The sequence below is a fragment of the Dipodomys spectabilis genome, unplaced genomic scaffold (genome assembly GCF_019054845.1).
Source record: "Dipodomys spectabilis isolate Male_0828 unplaced genomic scaffold, ASM1905484v1 ptg000108l, whole genome shotgun sequence".
Lineage (NCBI taxonomy): Eukaryota > Metazoa > Chordata > Mammalia > Rodentia > Heteromyidae > Dipodomys > Dipodomys spectabilis.
The window spans coordinates 8,877,528-8,902,401 of record NW_024870785.1 but is presented as its reverse complement, the minus strand read 5'-3'; the positions used below and the strand labels follow the sequence as shown (position 1 = coordinate 8,902,401).

The 24,874-nt window shown below is 40.3% G+C and overlaps 1 protein-coding gene and 1 long non-coding RNA gene across 2 annotated transcripts in view; both read right to left on the bottom strand.

Moving 5' to 3' along the window:
• Nucleotides 1-8,878, bottom strand: part of LOC122114359 — a 57,704-nt gene extending 48,826 nt beyond the window's left edge. Inside the window, exons 1-2 of the long non-coding RNA XR_006148569.1 lie at nucleotides 8,789-8,878; nucleotides 6,252-6,371 (exon numbers count right to left, since the gene is read on the bottom strand). This is a non-coding gene — a long non-coding RNA (uncharacterized LOC122114359). The remainder of the gene's footprint in view (nucleotides 1-6,251; nucleotides 6,372-8,788) is intronic.
• A 5,094-nt stretch (nucleotides 8,879-13,972) lies between these two features.
• Dut (deoxyuridine triphosphatase) lies at nucleotides 13,973-24,423 on the bottom strand. The gene is made up of 7 exons (XM_042688028.1): nucleotides 24,228-24,423; nucleotides 23,430-23,568; nucleotides 21,341-21,432; nucleotides 19,649-19,693; nucleotides 15,070-15,144; nucleotides 14,855-14,925; nucleotides 13,973-14,328 (listed from the first exon to the last, which is right to left on the bottom strand). The coding sequence occupies exons 1-7, from the start codon at nucleotides 24,388-24,390 to the stop codon at nucleotides 14,272-14,274; spliced, it is 642 nt and encodes a 213-aa protein (XP_042543962.1). The 5' UTR covers nucleotides 24,391-24,423; the 3' UTR covers nucleotides 13,973-14,271.
• Nucleotides 24,424-24,874: the final 451 nt, after the last annotated feature.

The window sequence follows — 24,874 nt, the reverse complement described above, 5'->3', positions numbered from 1 at the left end:
CAGATAGAAGGATGATGAGGAGTATGAGAGCCTGTCTCCAAACAAAGAAAAGAAAAAGAAAGTAAAAATACCAATGACACTGTACAATGTTAGAATACTAAGGAAAGGGAGAAAATCCTTTCACAACTGCAAAGAGAAGTTCCTACGTAACAACAATGTCATCGAATTAACAGTAATACTAGAAGCTAAAGGACAATAGCGGCATGATAGAACTTACAATGGAAACAATTATTTCTACCTGAACTTTAACACCTGGCCAAATTCAGTTGGGACAAAATTAAAATTTAAGGTACTGTCAGATATGCAAAATGTGGCAAACATTACTTATGCTCACCAGCATCTGGTTCTTCTTGAGAATGCCTTGAGAATCATGGGATCAATCCCCAGCACCTCCCTCCTCAAACAAACATACAACATTGAGACGCTGTGAATCACTGGATCACTGGAAAACAACCATCCATGCCCCAAAGGTACTGTTAATGTGCTGGCAATAATTCTTCCTGGCTGCAAATGGATGTCTGAAGAGTGTCATGCTCTGTCCAGTAATATTACCACCTCAAACTCTCATTTTTGAAATTCTTGTTGCATTGTGAAGAGAGAAAGAAGACAAAAACCAGGATATTTGGAAAGACAAATAGGATTTTCTTCTCAAAAAGCTGCATGTAGGGAATATGTGTCTCCTGCTAAAGAGTAGAATAATTTAATGTTTTTGATTTTTGACCAATAAAAGAAAAGCTCTCTAGTAATCCCAGAATAATAGCAAAACCTAAGAAAGTCCCTAAACCAACTCATGCCTAGGGGAAAACCATTACATATCAAGTTGTAATTTGACTATTATGTTACAATGGAAAGAATTTGTTCTATATCCAGAAGATGTAGGATTGGTTTCTCCTGTTTCATGTGTGTGTGTGTACACACGCACACATGTGTTTGATCCTGGAGCTTGAACTCAGCCTGGACATGTCCCTGAATATTTTTGCTCAAGGCTATAGCACTCTATCACTTGAGCCATAGCTCTACTTCTGACTTTTTGGTGCTTAATTGGAAATAAGAGTCTTATGGACTTTCATGCCTGGACTGGCTTTGAGCCACAAATCCCAGTGTCCTGAGTAGCTAGATTACAGGTATGCGCCACTGGTTCCTGCTTATTTATATATTTTTAAAAGGGTAATAATGCCATAGCAGCCATGGGAATTAAAACAGGTATCACTAGCAGAAGTTCTTGGCAGTAAGTATGAGGAGAATGTGAATAGCTGTTGAAGACTTTAAAGGACACCAATGCACCTCTGGACTTTCAGCAGAACTGCAACCCGAGTCCCAGAGAGATCGTAAATCACATCTGTACTGCTGGCCTTGCTAGCTCAAAGCAATGAGTGGTACAAGAATTGAAGGAAGCTCAATGACAAGAAAAAAATCTTAAACTGAGTAAACAGCTATATTTCAGACCTTTAGTGGAAAAGAATTTCAGATTAGAATGATAAAGCCCTCTTTTCAATTCTCTACTCTCTGTTACTACCTGTCACAGAATTTTCACTAGAACAATTTTGTAAACTAAAGAGTAAAAAAACAGAAAACTGCCACATGGTAATATTTTCTCAACAAAATTGCATGAACTTCAGCTATTCAGAGGATTTTTGTTAGAGGAGACTTTCAGAAAATTCACCAGAATAGCTGCTATAAGGTTATAAGAATTTATTCCCCAACACTTTCAAATCCACCCAATCCACTTTCTTCATGCTCCAATTAGTTCTCAATATGTTAAGATAAATATTAGATAAATATTTCATACTTGTCAATCTTTCAATGCAAGAGATGATTCCATGGTTTTTTACTATCATAATATTCACATTGTTCAAAAAGATTAAGATAAATCAAGAAGAATACACTATTCAACAGTCTCTTAAACAAAAGTGTTTGTGTGTGTGTCAGGGGACTGATAAAGACTTCTTATTTGGGAGCTTCCTTTGTTCACAGAATCCTTTTAATAGCCATATAGATCTGGATACCTAAAGGTTAGGCAACAAAGGTATACCTTCCATTGTTTGAAACAGCAACCACACTTCTGTCGCAAAATGTGTGTTGATTTGAAAATGTTTTCTTCTTCTTTTTTTGGTGCCAGTCCAGGGGCTTTAACTCAGAACCTGAGCACGGTCCATATTTTTTTTATTTTTTATTTTTGCTCAAGGCTAGTGCTTTCACTTGGGCTATAGCTCTACTTCTAGCTTTTTGGCAGTTTATTGGAGATAAGAGTCTCACCAACTTTTCTACCCAGGCTGGCTTTGAACTGTGATCCTCAGAGCTCAGCCTCCTAAGTAGCTAGAACTATAGGCATGAATCACCGGTGCCAGGATGAAAATATGTTTTGTTTTGTTTTTTTAAGATATAAATATGCATCAGTAAGTATAAGCATCCATCACTTCTATTTTAAGTATCACCTCTACTGCAAGGCCAGTTGGAGTCATTTCAGTAACAGTGTAAAAAAAAAAAAAAGATTCCTATTTACTAGTTGTGATGTTTGGGTAGAAGTAGGCTGATAATTATTTCACAACTCCAACAAGTGTCTGCAAGAAGACACTTTATAAGATTGGTGCCCTATGAAACTCTGAAGAAAGCATTCATTTCTCTCACACTTGAGGTCACAGATTTTTGCAAGTCAAAAATGTTGAGCATGCCAAAAACATCATGCTGCACACTACCAAATAAGAGAACACTGTTATTCTTACAAGGAAAGGTCTGACAAGACGGGAAACAGGCAGGGTCAGAAAAGTTTACTTAACACTGAGACTTATTTAACCATCATGAAGCCAAAACACAATGACAGTTTAAAAAACAAACAAATAAGCAGTTTCACAAAACAAAATCTCAGGAAAAGTGGTCTCTACTGGAACTAATCCTTAGATTTTTAGCAAATATAGGAAGTGGGTAAGCCCTAAAAACCCTCACAACCTTTCTAGAAATTTCCATTTATGCTTGTCACATGCATTTTCACAAAGATAATAAGGATGAAAACAGGCTCAATTTGTTAGTAGAAACTTGAACAAAGAAGAATTGATCTTAAAACATTGCAAACAACTTCGTTAAAGGTTGATCTCTTCAAGAGTCATTCTCCTAACTATGGGGAGGGAAAAGGAAGAAAAGAGAAAAATGGAAGATAGGAAAAATCGAGTTATTCATTAAAATTTTCCATTTTTGTTTAAACACAGCAGGAGGGCAAAGCTGCTGGCTTCTCTTGGTCCCCACAAATGCCAAGAGGGATTATGCAAACTGTGCAACCACCCAGATCTTATTTAACGTTATAATCATTGTTCTCATCTAATGACTTTTGCCTGCTTTCACTCAAATATTCCTGTATCTTGTTTTCTGCCAGTTTGGACTCACTGGGAGTCCTGGATTTGTAACTGCAGAAAAAAGCTTTAAACAAAAAACAAAACAAAAAACCCTACTTTTACAAAAAAAAGCAAACATCAAGCGACATCTAGTGGACATCTGAATATTATTTTCTAAGGCTATGGATAACAATATTTTCAACAATATATTGTCTTAATTATGTACAACTTTTGTTCCTCAGAATCTCAGTCTTTTCCTAAAATAGAAAAACATATAACAAAAGATTGTACAATGAAGATAGGAAAGTTGCTATTTTTTTTCTTGAACAGAAATAGTAATTCTTTTCAACGTTAGAACAATAATTGTAAGGATAACCCATCTTGGAAATAACTACAACTACAATGCATGTGGAAAAGATCACAGTCTATTCAACATTGAATTTATTTGGTCAATTAACAATGGTATCAGTAGGTCTTAAGATGGCACATAAAGTTATAAATTCCTGTTTATAAACTTTCAGAACATTATTAATGTGGTAAGTCTACATATAGTTTAATCATCATCCCTATTTTCAACCCATGTCCAAGAAGGCAATGAAAAAATTACGCAAGCATGTAAGTCCCCTTTTCATAACCTCTAGTAATTTTTGCTGATATCACCACCAGTTAAAGGACAGAGCTACCCAGAAATTAGTTAAAAATTTAATTGGGATTGGAATTACATAATGACTTTTCTTCTTTAAGGAATTTTGTGTTTCTAAAAGGTGTCATAGATAATAAATGCATTGATGTATAGAGACTACATGTGTGAGAGAAGCAGAAAGGGAAATTACAGACTGATAAACTGAAAAATGACATTTAATATAGCATTTTCTTTCCTTTCTTTAAAGGAAACTTGGAATATATGTAGCTGTGTAACCCAAATGCCAGCTGTCTGGCTGTCCCCAAGCTTTCCGGTCTTTTAGAGTTACACACACATACACACCACTAAAGTCCTCATCAAACACACACACACACCACTAAAGTCCTCCTCAAACACACACACACACCACTAAAGTCCTCCTCAAACACACACACACACACACACACACACACACACACACACACACACACACAAAAAAAAAACTAAAGTCCTCATCAACCTTCTTGTGGAGAAAGTAACACCCTTCTTTCCCCCCCCACTTCTCCCATTTATTTTAAGGATTTGCAGGAGCTCTACTTCCTCATCCCCACCTTCCAAGCTTCATTCTACTGTCTTCTCCTCACCCACTTTGGCCTACATGCAGACTTCTTTGCTTCTAGTAAACCCTCTAAAGTGCCACTGGCTAACAGTAGTCAGCCTGCGAAGTGCGGGTACTAGGAGGTCAACAGCACAGATGGCTCTGCACACATTAAAATGTAGTTTATGAAGTGATACAATGTCTGGGATTTGTTTCAAAGTCATTCCTTGAAGTTGGGAGTGGAAAAGTAGGGGGGGAGGGGGATCCAGAAGAAACCAAATCAGCTGTCAGATGACAATTATTGAAAGTGAGGGACAAGCAAGTACAGGGGATTTCATTACACCACTCACTCGACTTTTTATATATACTTAGAATTTCCATAATAAATTTTTAAAAGAAAAATTTCTTGGCAATCCCTGATGCAAGAAAATTTTCACTGACTCTTCTCCCATGGGTCTCCTTTCCACATTTGGGGTCCCCTTTCTCTTAATTGAGGGGTTCTTTACATTAGCCTGCCTTCCTTCCTGCCTGCCTGCCTGCCTGCCTGCCTGCCTTCCTTCCTTCCCTCCTTCCTTCCTAGGCTATCTAATCAAATCCTCTGGGACTCAGAGACTTGGGTTGACTATCATAGTGGCTTCTTTAGTCTCTAAAGAAACCAATTTTTACTCTAAGAGAAATTCTGCCCTAGATATGCAGAATATCTCCTTCAGGTAAAACTGATTTAACCTGCATAGCACCTAGCTCCTACAGCATTTTAAAATGTTAGCTCTCTATATGGATTCTAACTCAAGTACTAATGATTCTGTAAAAAGCAGCACAGGTAATTACATTGGGGTGAAGCAGTTTAAAAAAATCATTTAGGCCTACAAACATGTATGTCTTGGGGAGAATACACAGATCAAATCTGGCTAATAATTATTTGTGTTCTAAACAAAAGATGTTCAATGGAGACATTGTGCCTAAAGAAATTTTTGACAATAATCTCACTTCTTCTCCCTCTCTTCCCTTCTCATTTCCCAGTCCATCTCTAGCCTAACTGCACACTGTATGAGCCCAAGTGCTGAGCATCCATCACAGCCCTGGCTCATCACAGGCCTCCTGAAAGCCTGAGGAAAGCCTTAGGTCCCACACATTAACTGTGGAGATGCGTGAAGAGGGGGTTCAGGAAGCTGAGGGAAACAAGGTAAGCCGACTTCTCTCCTACCTTCCCCAGCATCCACCAGCTCCTTCAAATTCCCTTTGTCTACTTTGGCAGAGAACACATGGGCTTTCCTTAGGGCAGCTCAGAAGTCAACTAAGGTTACTGTTCAAAGTCACCAAAAGGTGTGTACATGAAGAGAGGGAGGGAAGTTTCACAAGCGAAGTGATTCTCCAGTTCAAAATATGTATGGGGAAATAAGAGAAGCCATTCCAAATGACTATGCTAATCATACCGAGGTGAAAGTTGTGCACAGTGTCCCCTTTTCACATTCTCAGGAGGGAGGATAGAGGGATTTGAAGGTGGAGAAGAAAAAGAAAAATAGTTGTGGAAGCCATGCCCTCCTGCCAGCCGCCTCTGAGCAAGGGGCTTGGAAAAGCAGACGTGTTACCACTGGCATGTGCCATTGTCCCTGAACACATGTGAGACAATGTCAGCACTTACTTCTGGCTTTAAATTGGAAAAACACTTCCTCTTTCTGCCAACACCATTTTCCCTCCTACTCACCCCCGGAGACTGACATGGTTTCCATTCCAAGGAGCCCGGGGACCGGTTCCAAGGAGACTGGTAACATATTCCAGTGAGAGCTGGCAGACAGCGTGAGACCAGCAGAGGGATCCGTTTAGTCTGAAATGGATTAGCAAACACTTTTTAACTTACCCTTTGAAGATTTTATTGCCTTATCATCAAACCATTTGTTTTGGCTAGTGATTTTTCTGACTATGAAAAAGTGGCTCATCTCTTCTGATAACTAGACAGACTCAGTCAACAGGAAACTTTTTTTTTTCCCTGAACACTACTCATTTACTATTACAGAATTATTCTCCACCCCTACGCACCACATGCCAGGACACTCAGCTTTAATCTTTTCCTCATATTATTGTGCCTACTGTCTCTATTCCAAAAGTTCTCATTTCGAATCTATAGCTGCAAGGGACATCGTAATATCACTTACTTTTACTCACCAAAGATATAGTTGCTAAGAGGTATTTATTGAAACATCACCTGTGAAATTGCCTGCTTCCCAGTCAGGCCAAATATTTTCTTGTCAACTAAAACCCACGTGGTGTTTCCAAATGAGGAACACTTGGGATTTTTATTTTCCTTAAAGTTGAATATATTTCTGCATGCAGTGAATGAACTTGTATAAGAGTATTTTGTCATAAAATTTCCCCTCTAACCCTGGCACGTTAGCAAATAGTCAGAAAAGACTACCTTCCTGTATAGTGCTAAGTCTACCTCAATTTTTGGTATAGTGTTCAAACCTCAGTGGAAAGTGAAGTGTGATGACATATTTCACTCTGGACCCTGACCTGCTATGGTTTGGCTAGTGTCATCAACCAACCCGTCTTAGCTTCTCTTTGCCTCGGGTAGTCTAACAAAGCCTTAAGTCATCTTGAAAAGATTCATTCTTCACTGTGGTTTTCCAGCTTCTCTGTTATTGCCACTCATCTTCCCTTTGTTATTAACATGGCTGCCAGCTTGTTGTTAATCTGAAGCTCAGCTCTGGTGATGGTGTTCTTCTATGGCTGACAATAGCTTCCCTGGCATTTTGGAACCACAAGTGTGAACCTGCAAGCTATAATTCTAGAATATTTATAAAAAAAAATTCTATCTGTAGAATATTTTCTACCTTACTTCATCTACCTTACTTCAACTTTAGCTTTGTCCTTTTCTGAACATGCTGTGTGCTTTTTTTGTATTTCATAGCATATCACGCATTGCACAGATGTCTGTATTTTTTTATACTTTCTCTAGTAAATATTTTTCTTTAAATTTGAAATACTGTCTCATTATGGAGTCCAAGGTGGTCTCAAACTTAAGATCCTCCTCCCTTAGCCTCCAAAGTGCTAGGATTACAGATGTGCACCACCATGCCCAGATCTGAAATACTAATCTCCCCAAGAATAACTGCTGCCATTTATTGATCAAATACCCTTTGCCATCCACTATGTAAGATACATCTGTAGATTTTTTTCTACCAATGTAAATTGTAAAGACATGATTATCTGTAATTTTTTAAGTGCTAGGTCAGTTAAGAAAGGAATATGGCAGAGAAAGGAAATCATGTGACATGTCATAGGAAGATGACACTTCAGTTGGTCTTCACCATGTTATCCTCAGACATAAGCATTAGGCTTAAGTAGACAAAGAAACAGGGGTAGAGAACAAAGGTAGGCATAGTTTAAGAATCCCAATCACAAGTGGGACTTGACTGGTCATTATGTCAGCTCTGGTCATTCGTGATGATCATCTTTATTTTGCAGATTAAAAAAAACTAGAAGAGGTGAAATGATGTGCAGCCCCTGGCTGCTGTGTGACAGCTCATGCCTTAGCTGTTTACATCATCCAGAAAGGCACTGATGACACTGGCACTTGCCTGACACACAGATGTTAGAGAAGTACCACCAATAAATGAATGGTGATGCTTTCATCTTCTAAAACAGCCTCATTTCAGATAGCTGACACCAGGTGGCAATATTTGCTATGGATATACAGTCTAGTCTTTCAAAGAGCAGAAAAGATGCCACAGATCATCTGATGCTGTTATTTTATGATTAAAAACAAAACAACAAGACACACAGATACAGATACACACAAAACCCTATGATCTGGAAGTTTATCTTATTTATTCAATCACTTCAAGCTAAAGAACTTAAACTTGCATGTAAAATTCCCAAAGGTAGTGCTTTTTCCTTCTATCTACCTGCATATTTATTTCTTCAAAACTTGTAACTTTCCTACATTTTCATCATTGAAAGTATACATAAAAGTAGTAAAATATAATCAAAATTTATTTTTGGCAGTACTAAGGTTTGAACTCAGGGTCTTGTGCTTGCTAGAGATAGTCAACCTATCACTTCAGCTTTTTTTTTTTTTTTGTCCCAGCTCATTTTGGCATTTGTCAGATAAGGTCTTGAGTTTTTGCACAGGATTGTCCTTGTCATGGTTTTCCTACTTAAAACTCCCACATAGAGCTGGTATTACAGGCAACAACTATTGCCAGACTGCTTACTGACATGGGGTGGGGGTTTCTTACTAACCTCTTGCCCAGGCTGGGTTCAACAAGCTGTGATTCTCTCCATCTTCCTCCCCAATACCTGGGATTACAAGATATGGCCACTGCACCCGACCTACAATAACAAATTTTAAAACATCTTATAGTGAATCTGTAATTTTTCGAAAACCAAGTTATATAACTTTAATGCACAAAAAGTTAAAATAAAGATAATGCAAAAAAGAAAAAACTGTCAGCAATTCCAACAAAGATAATCATTTCAGCACACATTCTGCTAGTTTAATTCATCTATAAAACTCATTTTAAATAATTACACAATTCAATAACTTGTTAAAATTTCTGTAATCTTACTTTCATAGTCGGTATACTTTTCCTTCATGAGACCTGGGATTCATTGAAATCCTCCCAACTTAGCCTTAGTCCCTAACAAATTTTTAGCACATACTAATTATATAAGACAATGGATTTCATTGACATTTTCATACATGTAGACATTGTACTTTGATTATATCTATCACCTCTTTCCTACCTTTCCCTTCACAATGGTCCCTTCCAAATAGGCCCATTGTACTTTCATGTAATTTAAAAAAACCCAGAGTTCATGTATGAAAGAATTTGCAGTTTAGTCTAGCTATTTTCCTTAACAAGACCTCCAATTCTATTATCGTGCAAATAGCATTTTACTTTTTTTTTTTTGGGGGGGGGGTCCGGTCGTGGGGGCCTGAACTCTGGGCCTGGGCGCTGTCCCTCAGCTCTTCAACTCAAGCCTAGTGCTCTACCACTTGAACCACAGTGCCACTTCTGGCTTTTTTCTTTTTGCTTATGTGGTGCTGAGGAATCGAACCCAGGGCCTCATGCATGCAAGGCAAGCGCTCTACCACTGAGTCACCTTCCCAGCCCACATTTTACTCTCTATGGCTAGGCAATACCTCATTTGTGTACATGCACAATTTTTTCATCCCTTCATGGTGAGGAGCATCAAGGCTGATCACAAAACTTAGCTATTGTAAATAGTCCTACAATAAAAATAAGCATGCTTTAATCTATAGCATGCAGCTTGATTCCTTTATACCTAGGCTAATATATATCTATATATAGCAGGATTATATGACATCAAGGGCTGGCAATGAGGTTTCAACTCAGGGCTTTGTGCCTTGTGAAGCAAGCACTTTACCACTTGAGCTATGCCCCTAGCCTATTTTTCCCCCCTCTGCTTATTTTTGGAATGTCTTGACTTTGCTAGGGATAACTTGGACCATGCTGGAATGACATGTCACCACGCCCAGCTTTTTTGTTGACATGGGGTCTCCTTGGCCCAAGCTGTCGTCATACCAGTTGTTCTGGTAGCTGGAATTACCAACATGAAACCGTCATGCTTGGCTTTTAGTTCTTCAAGGACTTTCATGACTGGGCACTAACAATATATAAGGATTCCCTTTCAACACATCCTCACCAGAATTGTTTCCATGATAGTCCATCTGATTGGGATGAGATGGGAATTCAATGTAGTTGAAATTCGCATTTTTCTTTCACAGATAAAATGAACTTTTTTTCATACATTTACTGGCTACTTATATTTCTATTGAGACTTCTGTAATCTATGTATTAATTTTGAGTCTCAAATACTATGTATATTGTCATTATCAAGTGACAAAGGTTTTCTCCCATTGTTTCTCTCCACTTTGCTATCTTTTTTTGCTGTACAGCTTAATTTTATGTAACTTGCCAATCTATTTCTAAACTACTAGAGTGCGATTCAAATAAGTCTATGCCTATGTCTGATTCTTGAAGTGTTTTCTTCAAGGTTAAAAGTTTTAGGTTGCACCTTAAGATCTTTAATCCATTTTGAATTACTTTTTGTACAGGGAGAATCTTGCACAGGCTTGTTTGTAGATGTGGATATTCAGTTTTCCCAGCACCATTTGCTGGAGCTTTTTCCTAGTATTTTCTGCACATTTTGTCAAAAATCAGGCTGTTAACCGTGTGGGCTTACTTCTGGGTCTTCTCTCACTGGTCTACATATCAATTCTTGTGCCAGTACCATGCTGTTGTTACTCTAACTCTGTGGTGTAATTTGAAATTAAGTATTTTGTTTAGCACTGCCTTTTGCTCGATTCCTTTGACTTCTTGGGGGAGAAGGGGGGTTCTTTCATGTTTCCTCATGAATCTTACAGTTGTCCATACCTGTAAAAAAAAATTGGAATTTTGATGGGGCTTATATTAAACTTCTAGTTTTTGATTGCTTTTGGTAAGAGACATTTTTACAGTATTAATTCTGCTAATCTATTAACATGGGAGGTCTTCTAGGATCTTCAAATTTTCTTTAGTATTTTCACCATGTAAGTTTTTCATCTCCTTGTTTAGGTTTATTCTTATGTATTGAGTACTTAGTTCAATATATTGTTTTTCATCACATACTTTTTGTATGTGCTTGCAGGTATTGGAGTGTGAACTTGGTGTCTAGGTGCTGTTCTGAATATTTTTCCCTCAAAGCTGGAGCTTTACCTCTTGATCCACAGTTCTACTTCTGGCTCTTTGGTGATTAAGTAGAGACAAAATTAAAAAAAACTTTCTTGCCCAGGTTCTCTTTTATGATCTTCAGATCTCAGCCTCCTGAACAGTGAGGATTAGTCCTCAGCCACTGGCACTCAGCTTCATCTCATATATTTAGTTTGTTGGGGTTTTTTGTCGGTCATGGGGAAAAACTCTGGGCTTGGGCGCTGTCTCTCAGCTCTTCAGCTCAAGGCAAGTGCTCTATCACTTGAGCCACAGCTCCACTTCATTTTCTGGTGTTTATTGGAGATAAGTCTCACAGCTTTTCCTGTCCAGGCTGGCTTTGATCCACAATCCTCAGATCTCAGTCTCCTGAGTAGCTAGGACTATAGGCATGAGCCACTAGTGCCTGGGGTTCATATTCTTGAAAGGATTCTTCAAGTCAAAATATGTTATTTCCCATGTGTTTATTCTTTTCGGTAAGAAAAAAAAACCAATATCAAACACCAACAATATAATCCATCTCCAATTAGAAAAGACTCACTCCGACATTTTATTTTTGCTTTTGATAAGGCATCCCTCCCTCTTCACCTATCTTCATAGGATAGAATACTAAAGGGTATTTCTCAGCTAAAAAAGCTCAGGTCAACCACAGAAAAAAAAATTTCACAACCAAGATAAAATAGCTTTGCCTATCTCCTCAGGGATATTATTATTTTTACTAGAATGAGTACATGCCTTAAGATTTGCATATGGATTTTACAAGCAACCTTTTTCTTTTTGGTCCGGTCGTGGGGCCTGACCTCTGGGCCTGGGCGCTGTCCCTCAGCTCTTCAGCTCAAGGCTAGCGCTCTACCACTTGAAACACAGCGCCACTTCCAGCTTTTTCTTTTTGGTTATGTGATTCTGAGGAATCGAACCCAGGGCCTCATGCATGCAAGGCAAGCGCTCTACCACTGAGCCAACTTCCCAGCCCAAGCAACCTTTTTCTATACTCCCTGAATTTTGAATTATTGTACCATCAGTATTGTAATTGAGTTTTGGTCCATGATTTCAAACTTCTGTACCATGAAGTTCTGCTAACAGAAACTGCTGACAGTTTCACCTCACCAGCACACTCCAGGTGCTTACCTTTCTTAGCCTGCCAGTGCTCCTATTTACCTTAAAAAATAAGTAGATAGAAAATGACGCTGCAGTACCTCTCCAGTAAGGTGAAACGGAGATTGTCAACAAGGCTTTTGTTTTCCTTTCTAGTGGGGAAAAATCTGCCTGTAGAAGAGGACATTTCACTCATCTGTCTAGTTATCTGGAGCATGTACAACCAAGTAGACTCAAGAAAAGAAATCTACTTTACTTATCACAAGGTTTTCATCTAGTTGTCTCCTTAGATCACATGATGCTCACATCTGTAATTCCAGCTACTTGCGAAACCCAGATGAGGAAAATTGTGGCCAGCTTAAGAAAAAGTTTTTGGGGCCTTATTACAACAGGAAAATCTAAGCATGGTGGCAATTTATTTGCCATTCCAGCTATGAAAAGAAGTGTAAAGAGAATGATCACAGTCCAGACCAGACTAGGCAAATACTAAGATCCTTTCTCAAAAATACCTAGATTAAAAGGGTTGGAGGCATAGTTCAAGAGGGTGTGTTCAAGTGGTTCCTTGCAAATATGAAGTCCTGTATTCAAATCCCTTCTACTGTAAAAAAAAGGATAAACATTATAAAGTGCTAATCAACCTTACTGAAGAGTACATCTCTTGGTAGCCACCTAATAATATGTATTCTTATTCAACTGTTACACTAGCCAAGATTCAGTTATACCAAACACAATCAACAGTTCCAGCAATATTCCACCCCTCAAACAATGGCTGGGAGTCCACAGGGCACCTGACCAAGAAACTTTAAGCACTCAAAACTTGCGCAAGTTGGGCGCTGGTGGCTCATGCCTCTAATCATAGCTAAGGAGGCTGAGATCTGAAGATCACGTTTCAAAGCCAGCCCAGGCAGGAAAGTCCATGAGACTTTTATCTCCAATAAACCACTAGAAAACCGGAAGTGGCACTGTGGCTCAAGCAGCAGAGCGCTCGCCTTGAAGAGCACAAGGACAGCACCTAAGCCCAGAGTTCAAGCTCCAAGACCCACAAAAAAATACAAAAAACAAAACTAGCACAAAGGAGTCTGGTAAGCATAAAGTACACTAACAAAGTTGCAGCAGATGTTAGTCAAGAAAATCCACAAAAGCAGTCCCATACCTGCAATGCATATCTGCTTACAAATAAGCTATGTACTTGGGATGGAATAACCCAAAAAATATTAAGTCATTCATTTTATTCCTCTTAAATATTTTCTTGGGCACGGCCTATTTATTGTTACTTCAGCAAGGGAAACTTGGATAAGTACAACTAATACTTTGGCTGATGAGCTAAAACTCAGAGGAACCAACTAAGCAGAAATTCCTAAATAACACTTCCTTTTACAAACAAGCCTCTACTCAGTCAAACAAGAAGTTACCAAAAGGAATATCAATGTTAAAAAAAAAAAAAAAAGCACAACAATAAGCTGAGGGTTCTCTCCTTATTTACAAAGAATCTTAATATTACTAAGAAAATTTGACAAATGAAGAAAACATCATTTTGATTATTTTTAGTTCAGCTTATTCAATGTGTACCTGTGAGAGAATTCGTTTATGATTCAAGCACTGATGATTCATACAGCAATTAAAGCAGAACCAATGAGATACTCTTTATTGAATTAAATTGTACATCTGATTTTTTAAAACTTGTCAAGTATTCACAAAACAGATAGATTTTCATACTAGCAATTTCAGAAACACAAAATAAGTTTCCATATAATCCCGACAGAAGTAACTTTTCCTTCTATCGTTAAGAAAATAAACTTTTTTACAAGTTAAAACTATTAAGTTTACTATGGTGCAAAACACCAAAAACACTTGACGCAAAACCTATTATTTTTAATAAAAACTATGCCTTTTCATTTTCTATTCTTGGCCCAAATTTTAATTCTTTCCAGTAGAACCAAAACCTCCTGAACCCCTTTCAGTATCATCCAAGACCTGAAAAGATAGAAAGATAGCAAGCCAGAGTTAATTTTAGTCTTTTTACTTCTCTATAGCTCCTACTAAAAGATTTTCATTCCCTACTATATATCATCTTTTAAAAAGGGAGATTACAGGCCCGCATGGTGACATATGCCCATAATCTCAGCCTTCAGGAGGCTGAGGCTGCAAGATCAAAAGTTTCATGCCAGCCTGGGCTACAGCAAGACACTGTCAAAAACCAAACCAAGGAGATTACCAAAAGAAGAAAAATTTTAAAAGGCTGCATGCATACCACTGGAATACTGGAGAATTTTCAAGAGCTAAGAAAATGGCAGAATTTCATAGTGTATTGATGTAATTTACTATTCAAATACTATATATATATATATTTACCTGAAAACCAAGAAAATCCAAAAGATTTTAATTTTGCTTTCCATAGCATTATTCATATACATGATCTAGTTACAAACAGCATTTATTATCTTCTGACATTTCTTCTCGTTGTTATCTTATATTCATTCTCCATTCTTATGATACTTACTTGAACTTCTTCAATTTCTGGATAAAAAATCTGCTCACAAATGAGCTGAGCAATTCGATCACCCTTTTTCACTTGAAAGAAAGCAAAAACAAAAGTGAATTACTGATATTTCTCTGAAGCATTTTCTATATTATCCCACTCAATGAGGATTAGAGGAATGCTGCAGACACATAATAAATTCAGTACATTTATGTGAATGAATGTATTTAACATACCTTCAAACTTCTCTTTGCCAAAATTGAACAAGATAACACCAACATTTCCCCTATAATCTTCATCTATGACACCAGCTAGAAGAAAAGAAAAATTCTATTAACCTTGATTTATGCAGCCAGAACACTAGCCTAGATTATTCTTTGTAGCTCTGAAAATTTTATCCTTACATATGAACCAGTAAACCTTGTGGTGGTACTATGTACAGCATGAAAAGAACACTGACAGGGCTGGGAAGGTGGCTCAGTGGTACAGTGCTTGCCTTGCATGCCTGAGGCCCTGGGTTCGATTCCTCAGCACCACATAAGCAAAAAGAAAAAAGCCGGAAGTGGTGCTGTTGCTCAAGTGGTAGAACCCTAGCCTTGAGCTGAAGAGCTGACGGACAGCACCCAGGCCCAGAGTTCAGGCCCCAAGACCGGACCCCTTCAAAAAGAAAAAAAGAAAAAGAAAAGAACACTGACATTATTGGAGTGCAAATAAGAATTTAGAAAATGGATCATTTTCTAACTTGGCTCCCTTATCAAATTGCTGAGTGGCAATTATCTCCAATCTGTCTACTCATGGCATACTTGCCAAGAGTAGGAAAAAATTATGATTTGGGCTTCAAAGACTTTTCCTGGTAGCAGGTTTTTACTAATATTCTCATTGAAATATGACAGTTATAAAGATGTCAAAAAGTCTGAAGATCTACATTGGAATAAGTCAATGCTGACACTGTTTATCAGCAGTCTTGAAAGTATCAGGATATTCCATAAAAAAAAAAAAAAGCTAATGCCGGGCGCTGGTGGCTCACGCCTGTAATCCTAGCCACTCAGGAGGCTGAGATCTGAGGATCGCGGTTCAAAGCCAGCCCGGGCAGCAAAGACCGTGAGACTCCTATCTCCAATAAACCACCAGAAAACCGGAAGTGGCGCTGTAGCTCAAGTGGTAGAGCGCTCGCCTTGAGCTGAAGAGCTGAGGGACAGCGCCCAGGCCCAGAGTTCAAGCCCCACGACCGACAAAAAAAAAAAAATTAAAAAAAAAAAAGCTATACTTTTCAGTCTTCTTAATTTGAACCACAGATTTTTTTCAAAACCATGATCTCTTAGAGGACCTTACCTCTCAAGCTTTACAATGGGTACACTCCTGCACACTCATAAATAATGTGAACTTCTAAATGTCCAGTCAGTAGCTTTACACATTATAAACAAAGATAAAGCAGATCTTTGCAGATTTGAACCAGTCCCTGCTATGGCCCAGAAATCTACCAGACTTGTTAGACTTGCTTTTTGGGGGTTGAGAACTTAACAAGCTTCCACAAACATAAGCACATATAATACAAGTGCACCAGCTGCTCATTTTTTTAAAAAGATGGCGACTTGTCATATCATGCATCCATTTACAGTAATCCATTGCTTTGTAGTATATTCAAGTTGTGCAACCATCACTACAACCAGTTTTAGAATACTTTTAGTACCTTACAAAGAAATTAACTGTTATCAAGTCACCCACTCCTGAACCCCACTCCCTATACCAGTTACATCTTTCTGCTTGGTTTGTAAAAAAACTGAATGAGATACATATAAACAACATAGCTACTTTTTATCTCACTTATCCTTATTAGTACTCTTATCTTCCCCAAACAAACCAAAAAATATCTTCAAGAAAGAAAATAAGTAATAGTCAAGAATCCAGCTCAATGGGTACTCAGGCTGGTTGGCCATACTCCAAATTATCTTAAGGCCATACAAAAAAATTACTTAGAACAAAGTTAATTCAAACTACATCTTATCTCCATTTTCTCACGAAGGTGGAAAACTAGGCTGATTACAAGCCTTGAAGCCTGCTATACAGTCTAGAAAGCAGCTAATGCAATTCATCTCATATCTGGACTGAATGACAGCAATAAGGCAATAAAACTTGGGCACATTCAAGGAAACCTTTCTTCCATCACTGTGAACTGTCCATTAATTTTAGTCCTTAACACTTAGGAAAACTGATAGAAAAAAGGGACCAGTTGTCTCCATGTTACTTATACCAAGCAAGTTTTGACTGCAGGTATGAATTAGCTTAGATTTAAGAGAGCAAACCTTCAGTGTACCATAGTGTGCTGGAACAAAGGACCACAGAAGGCTGGGGAATTTGAGGCAGAAGCTCAAGTAAGTTTGAAAAAGAAGACGTAGCTTGATTTCTAGGCTTTTGGGGGGGGGGGGAAGGGGGGGCCTGAATGCTGGCCTGGGCACTGTCCCTCAGCTCTTCAGCTCAAGGCTAGCTAGCGCTCTACCACTTGAGCCATAGTGCCACTCCCGGCTTTTTTCTTTTTGCTTATGTGGTGCTAAGGAATTGAACCCAGGGCCTCAAGCATGCAAGGCAAGCGCTCTACCACTGAGCCACCTTCCCAGCCCCTTCCAGGCTTTTTTGTTTCTACTTTAAGAAAAATTTAAGTTAACCATTTGAGAGACAACATTTTACAATTAAGTTTACATATTACTTTTTTCACTAAAAATATTAAGAGACAGCCTTTTAGATTAATATACACACATAAACCTTGGCCATTCTTTTCAGACAGAAAATGTGGAATATATACCATTATTATTTTGCCTGTACCTGGGCTTAAATTAGGATGTCATACTCTGGCTCCCCTTGCCTGCTCAAAGCTATCACCTCAGTCATGCCTCCAGTCTAGCTTTTAGCTGGTTAATTGGAGATGGGAGTCTCACAGACTTTTCTGCCTGGGATGATTGCAAACTATGACATGCTAGGTCTCAGCCTACAGACTAATATTACAGGTATGAGCCACCAACACAAAGCTGCAAATATTCTGAACGTTATGGTATTTTCAATCTTACAAAAATCTCCCTTTTCGCAAAGGCTTCTGCTATGTATTTGTAACACACTCTTGTCTGGGGTGCTCTACTAGCTGTAGATCTTGAATCCTACAGGGCCAAATAATCTACTAAGATTTTATGCATGGAACACAAAAATGTAAAAAAGCCTTTAACTGACTAAAGATAAAACTGGAGCCAATGAAAATGTATGGCAGAAAAAGATCTTCAACTGAAACCTATTTCTTAAGTATGAGTGCTTACGGTATGCAAAATTCAACAGTTCCAAAACACAAACTGTCATTTGTGTTTTGAGAATCATCTAAGACTTATTCTTTTCCTGCATAAAAGACGTAAGCATCAGGGATAGTTTTCTTCTTCAGAGAAAACTTCAAGTGTCTTGAAGTTATCATTGGAAAAATCATGCATTGGAACTGGCAGAGTGATTAACTGACTTCAGTTCCAAGACTTTGGCATGTCATTTGTTGGAAACCTTTAGTGAAAACTATCCACACCTACCAGATGTGAATTCTGAACAAAATCCTGCATACTCAACTTTTCCCTTTGACCCTTATTTACAGCTTAAGATTTCTAACAGTGTCTCTTCAGGAAAAAAAAAAAAAAATTGTCAACTATAATAAACTTGTACCTGCGACATTATTAAGATACTTTGCATTCAAAAACATACCACAATGTGATTTTATGAATAACCCCATACCATACATCAAGCAACCTAACTTTCCAATTACTTAAATTTTTTTCCCAAAAAGTTGCTAAAATTAGTAACAAAATCGGGGTAGGGAAAAATGTTTCCACATTAAAAAAGTCAAGTCCCTAAGACATGTATCATTAAACATGTGATGTGTCAGATGCTTTTTACATACATTATCATTTCATCCTTCCACCCTTCAGAGGTAGGCACACTAGTATCTATTTGTACGGTTAAGGAAACTAAAGCTCCAAGTCCATATTCCTTTCATAATCCTTTGAAATTGCATTCAAAATATATACAGTCTTTCATATTCTTAAGGTAGACTATTAAATGCATGCCAAATGACCACATGAAGTATTTCTGAGAATACTGTTCAGGGACTCAACCCAATTACAGGCTGTCAAAAACAATCCTTGCTATTAAAAACAAAAAAACAAAAAGTGAAGAACTGGGATTGGCCTTCTGTCTTGTACCACAGCACCACCTAGTGACACCATGGGGTGACACAAAGACCCTTCCAAAACGTTAGATTAAGACAGCCAGGCGTTAGTAGGTGCTTTTAACCACTGCAGTAGCACAAAGACCCAACAGATTCTGGACAATACTGAAGGGATGGATATAGGAATGGTAATCTCCATCTTTAATTGCAGTCTAAGGAAAAAAGAGGTAGAAATCAGATGTATATACTCCAGTTTTGAACATAAAACAACTTTCTCACCACTGAACAAGTTTCATCATCTTAAAATCCTCCTAAAGTAGCTGCATAAAAACAGTCACAAGAGAATTTAGCATATTGATTTATCTGAGTCAAAATTAAATTTGATGGAAGTATAGATTATCACTACACCAAGTTAAAAATCTTTTCTTAGTGTCAAGTTATCTGATTAATACAAACCTTACAAAATGACTAAAAACAGGATGTTACCAAATAGTATGTAAAACTATACATTTAAACTGTCTTATTACTTCAGATTAAAACTCTAAAGATATAATAAAATCTGCCATGTGAATATGTACATTTTTAAGGACTAATACATTTATCAACTACAACAGTAAAAATATTACCTCCTACATCAATGAAGTGTTTTGCAGCCAAGCCAGAACGTGGAGCTAAAAAAAAAAAAATGCTATTTTAAGTGGAGAAGGGCAATATAGATACAAGTGCTGCAATTTAGTATGATACTCTTTTAGCATCTTTCTTCATGCTAATTTAAACAGATCGTTCTGAATACATTTATCATTATGAAATAAGAAAGCCTGTGTTTTAGAAAAGTAGGAGCTTCGACAATAAATGCTACCTCTTGCCTTGACTTACATTCCATCCCTTGATCTTTCCCCACCCTAAAAATATAGTCAATGATGTTAAAGGGACCAGGCAAGTGCCCAATTTTTTTTCCTGGATATTCCTTGTTCATCCTCAAAGTTTATGTGATTATGATAGATTTTATGAAAAAAGCTCAATTTGCTGACCCATCTGCAGTTGCCTTGGTTGGACCAAATGAAACGCCCTCCATGGTCTGTGAGCTACATTGCCCTATATGGCCAAAGTGTTTCTTCCACACATAGCTGGTAAGTCACTCTCCTAGAAGGACTCACCGTTTCACTTTTCTCTTCATGTTTAGTCTGACAGCTACCTATATTATGCTCTTTACAAGTTTTAAATTCACTCTCTGGTGACAGTGGCTTTCCCAGAAAAGTCAAACCTGCTGACTTGCAGTTCATTTTGTCCTAGCTCCTCCCATTATATAAGAGCTATTTCTCCTCTAGACAACTGAAATGTCCCTTCTTATCCAATGGGAGAGAAAATACTGAACAAGACAAGGTTCAATGGGTTAAAATTTAGTTTTACTTTGTATGGTGCCGTACAGGCCTTGAACTCAGGATCTTGCACTCTCTCTTGGCTTTTCTAAGCTCTACTACTTGAGCCATGATTCTAGCCCCCAGGACTTTGCTGATCATATTGGCTTCGAATTTCAACCACCTGATCTCGGGTCTCTCAAGTTATCTAGGATTGCAGGCAGGAACCACTTGTACCTAGTGGAGTTCTATTCTTAGTATAAAATAACAAAACTATTCTTGATATAAACAGAGAGAGAACATGATCTTACATACAATCTAATTCTTGCAGGGCAGAGCCAATGGTACAAGCACCAATTAAAATTACCTTAATTTTCAGTTTTTCTAAGGCATTTAGCCCAACCTCTTCGGCCAATGTGTTGAGCCTTAAAAAGCATGAGTAAAGTCTCCAGAGTAATTTCCAATTGTGTTTGTTGGAAGTTTTTATTAAGGAGGAAGCTACAGTAATAAACAAGAAAAGCCAAAAAGGGTTAGGGATGTGGGTCAGGTTGCTCAGTGCCTGTCTAGCAAAAAGGAGAGCAAGTTCAAACCCCAGTATTGAGCCAGATGACAGTGGCTCATGCCTGTAATCCTAGCTACTCAGGAAGCTGAGATCTGAGGATTGCAGTTCAAAGCCAGCCCAAGCAGAAAGTCCATGTAACTCATCTCCAATTAACCACGAGAAACCCACAAGTGGCACTGTGGTTCAAGTGGTAGAGCTTGAGCTGAAGAGCTTAGGGACAGCGCCCAGGCCTAGGGTTCAAGCCCTACGACTGACAAAACAAAAAACAAAACAAAACCAGTATTGTGGAGGTTAGCAAAAGCAATATAATGAGCCCATTAGAGACAGTACTATTATCTTAGGACACAGTTCTTGCAATAACCTGTTATTTCATCCTATTTATTTCTTAAGTTACTTACCTACTCTTCCATAGCACCCAGAAGGAAGAGCTATCTGAATGTCCGTCTTCACAAGGGCTTTCTCCATAGGTGGTATTGTATAATCATAAGCACTAAGATATTAAAGAAAACAATTGATATTTATGTATTTTTACTCTTTTCTGTAACAATGTATACATTATTCTTTTAAATACAGATCATAAAATAACTCATACTTTGGTGAGTTTCCAATTTATATGAAGTTTGAAAGCCGAGTAGATATTTACAAAAAAGGACATTTTTAGACAAAATAATTCTTTGTGAATTTTATGATAGAGGGAGAGATGTCAACACTTCTAACATGCTGCTGGGATATCACCATAGCTCACTTGATAAAAACAAAGGGGAGAGGTGGGAAGGTGGCTCAATGGTAGAGCGCTTGAACTGCATGCATGAGGCCCTGGGTTCGATTCCTCAGCACCATATAGCAAAAAAAAGCCGGAAGTGGCGCTGTGGCTCAAGTGGTAGAGAGCTAGCCTTGAGCTGAAGAGCTGAGGGACAGCGCCCAGGCCGAGTTTAGGCCCCACGACGGGACAAAAACAATAAATAAATACAAAGGGGGCCAACGGGACAAAATACATACATACATACAAAGGGGGCCAGGTGTCAGTGGCTCCCGCCTGTAATCCTAGCTACTCAGGAGGCTGAGATCTGAGGATTGTGGTTCAAAGCCAGCCTGGGCAGGAAAGTCCATGAGACCCTTATTTCCAATAAACCACTAGAAAACCCGAAGTGTTGCTCAAGTGGTAGAGCACTTGCCTTGTGCTGAACAACACAAGGACAGACAGCCCAGGCCTAGAATTCAAGCCCCACGACCGACAAAAAAAAAAAAGAGAGGGGGAGGCTGGGAAAGTGGCTCAGTGGTAGAGTGCTAGTCTTGCATGCATGAGGCCCTGGGTTTGATTCCTCAGCACTACATAAGCAGAAAAAGCCAGAAGTGGTGCTATGGCTCAACTGGTAGAGCACTAGCCTTGAAGTGAAGAGCTGAGAGTCAGTGCCCAGGCCCTGAGTTCAGGCCCCACGACCAACAACAAAAAACAAAACACACACAAAGATTTTATAAAACTGCAAGTTACTTTAGACAACTTAAGTCACTCTATTTTATTAAAGAAATCCTATCAATTTTATTGGGAGGATGAATGCCTAAAATTATCAAGTCAAAATTTCCCCCAACACTTACAATGCCCAGACTTAATACTTTGGAAGGGTCTTGTCAAACTCCATCATTCTTTTATCCTTCTAGACTACTATCCCTGTCAGCTACAACACTCTCTAACTTACTTTTCTTTTTCAGTTACTATCTCTCTCTCAGTTCTTTCTGCCCTTCCCAGTATGTACAATTTAGGTCAGTAGGCTCATATTTAAATTATCTGGGATGCTTGAAATCCCTAATCCCAAGATTGTTTTTCACTTAAAGGTCAACAACTGGGTTCAATAAACAGGTGAAAAGAATAAATTCCAAGTTAAAAAACCTACATCACATTCAAATTTCCCTTGGGCAAATCAATTAATTTGCTGACAAACTCCCTCACCTGTTAAAAAAAACAGATGCTAATCTGATTGTGAAAATTACATTAGGCAGCACGTGTGATCAAAAGTTTGATAGTTAAAATGTTCTAAGTAAATTAAAGGATGGTACTACACTGGCATTCCTGTATTTCATCATGTGACCCTAACAAACCTTGGGCCTAACATGTATAGTTAAGAAACCCTTTCAGTCAGATTGGGCCTTCCTCAAACCTTTCTAGAAACCATTTTGACTTTTCTATTTCAGTACACCTGATCAGCCTTGGGTCAGTCAGCTCCTCCGAAGGCCGAGACGAGCCAGGTTGTCTCTGCCTTCCACTTGGCAAAAGGGTGGGGGATCAATACTGCTAAATAACGCCCGGGCCATCTCATGGGTTGTTTACCTGCGGGGTCCCTATGTTGAGTTTAGGCTAAAAAGCGACGACTTCAAAGATGCCCGAACCACCAAACACAGCAGTGGTGTCGTTTCCCCAGTTGACTGGCTCGGGCTAGGCCCCGGATCCCGGGGTGTGTGTTGGGGGGGGGGGGTCCCCTACTCACCCACCTGTACAGGTCGTAGCCTGCGGCGCGCGCCGACCCCCGGGTCGGGGTCGTGGCGTGCTCGGAGAGCCTCACAAAGCGCAGCCGCATGTCGCCCTCCTTGGCAGGTCGAGTCCGCTTGCAGGGGGAGCTGGCGGGGGTCTCTTTTGAGCAGGGCATGGCCAACCGGGGAAAAGGCAGGAAGGAAGAGAGAGAGAGAGAAGGAAAGAGGGAGAAAGAAAGAAAGACAAGAGACGGCGCCAGGTGAGCGCGAAAACCCGCCAAGCTTCAAACCGCCCCGCCCCCGGCCGGACGAGCCCACCGCTCTGGGAGGGCCGGGGGGGGGAGAACTCCATGCGGGAGCCCGAACCTTGGTCGCAAAGGCGAGCTGAGCCTCCGCGGAAACAACCCCGAGTCCAACACTCGGAGCTCCGGTTTAACGGAAAACAACTTCAACGATTTCCCTCCCCACCCCCCACACCCCCCATGAAAGAAAACGGCACCTCTCTCCCCCCCCCCTCTCCCCCCGTAAGCAGGGACTCAAATGGACTCGCCCGCCCCCCCCCCCCCGGCGTGCCGTTTCCCGCGCTGCGTGCGGCGGGGTGGGAGGGGGGATTTTCCTCCCACCTGACGTCCTCCGACGTCGCCCCCCGCCCCCCCCCCCCGCGTGCCGTTTCCCGCGCTGCGTGCGGCGGGGTGGGAGGGGGGATTTTCCTCCCACCTGACGTCCTCCGACGTCGCCCCCCGCCCCCCCCCCCCCCCCCCCCCCCCCCGCGGCGGCCGGCGCGACCTGGGCCTGGGCTTCCCTGGGTCCGCGCGGCACCTCTGGCTTGGGGAGCGGAAGCCGCTGCCGGTGCCCCGAGCTGGTGGGGGTCGGCCCGCAGCGCGGTCTCAGAGAGTCTCAACGCTTCCTTAAACACCGAGCGGAGTTGAGCGAGGAGTAAATGAGAGCGGAACGCGGCGGCTCGCTGGCGGAAGGAACTCATGGCTCCCGGCCGGCGAGCCTGACCCTAACGGCGCGTTCCCCGACCCCACCCACCAGGTGACCCCGGAAGCACTACTTTCCGTTGGCGGCGGCGGCGCGTGGCTGCCCCGCGCCTCGCGGGCTTCACGTGCGGCCTCCGCTGCTCCCGCCTTTCCGTTTCCGCTCCCCCCCCCCCCCCCCCCACACACACTTCGGGTTGAGGGCGGGCCTCACGTGTTCAGGCCTGGCGTCAACCTGACCTGAGGCCTTGCCGCCTGCGGCCATGATTAGCGAGCCTGAGGCTTCCCGTAGGCCTCAAAGCGACCGCCCCCCCCCCACCAGTACCCGGATGCGACTCTTCCGTCCACGACCCCGAGCTCGACTGACGGCACTCAGACCACCAGGTGGTGGAAAACATGGGGGAGGACGGGAGGGGGGGGTTTCAGGGGAGGACTGAGCATCCCAGCTGAAACCCTGGCCCAGGTGAAGCCCCTGGGGGATCCCCT

What these genes read in the sequence shown, in the direction of transcription:
- Dut (XM_042688028.1), bottom strand. Translation starts at nt 24,390, where the DNA reads ATGAGTTCCTTCCGCCAGCGAGCCGCCGCGTTCCGCTCTCATTTACTC. An exon ending in TTCCGCTCCCCAAGCCAGAG is followed by an intron (nt 23,569 to 24,227) that starts GTGCCGCGCGGA and finishes CCTGCTCAAAAG; the next exon opens with AGACCCCCGCCAGCTCCCCC. An exon ending in ACACTTCATTGATGTAGGAG is followed by an intron (nt 15,145 to 19,648) that starts GTAATATTTTTA and finishes CTTTTCTTCTAG; the next exon opens with CTGGTGTCATAGATGAAGAT.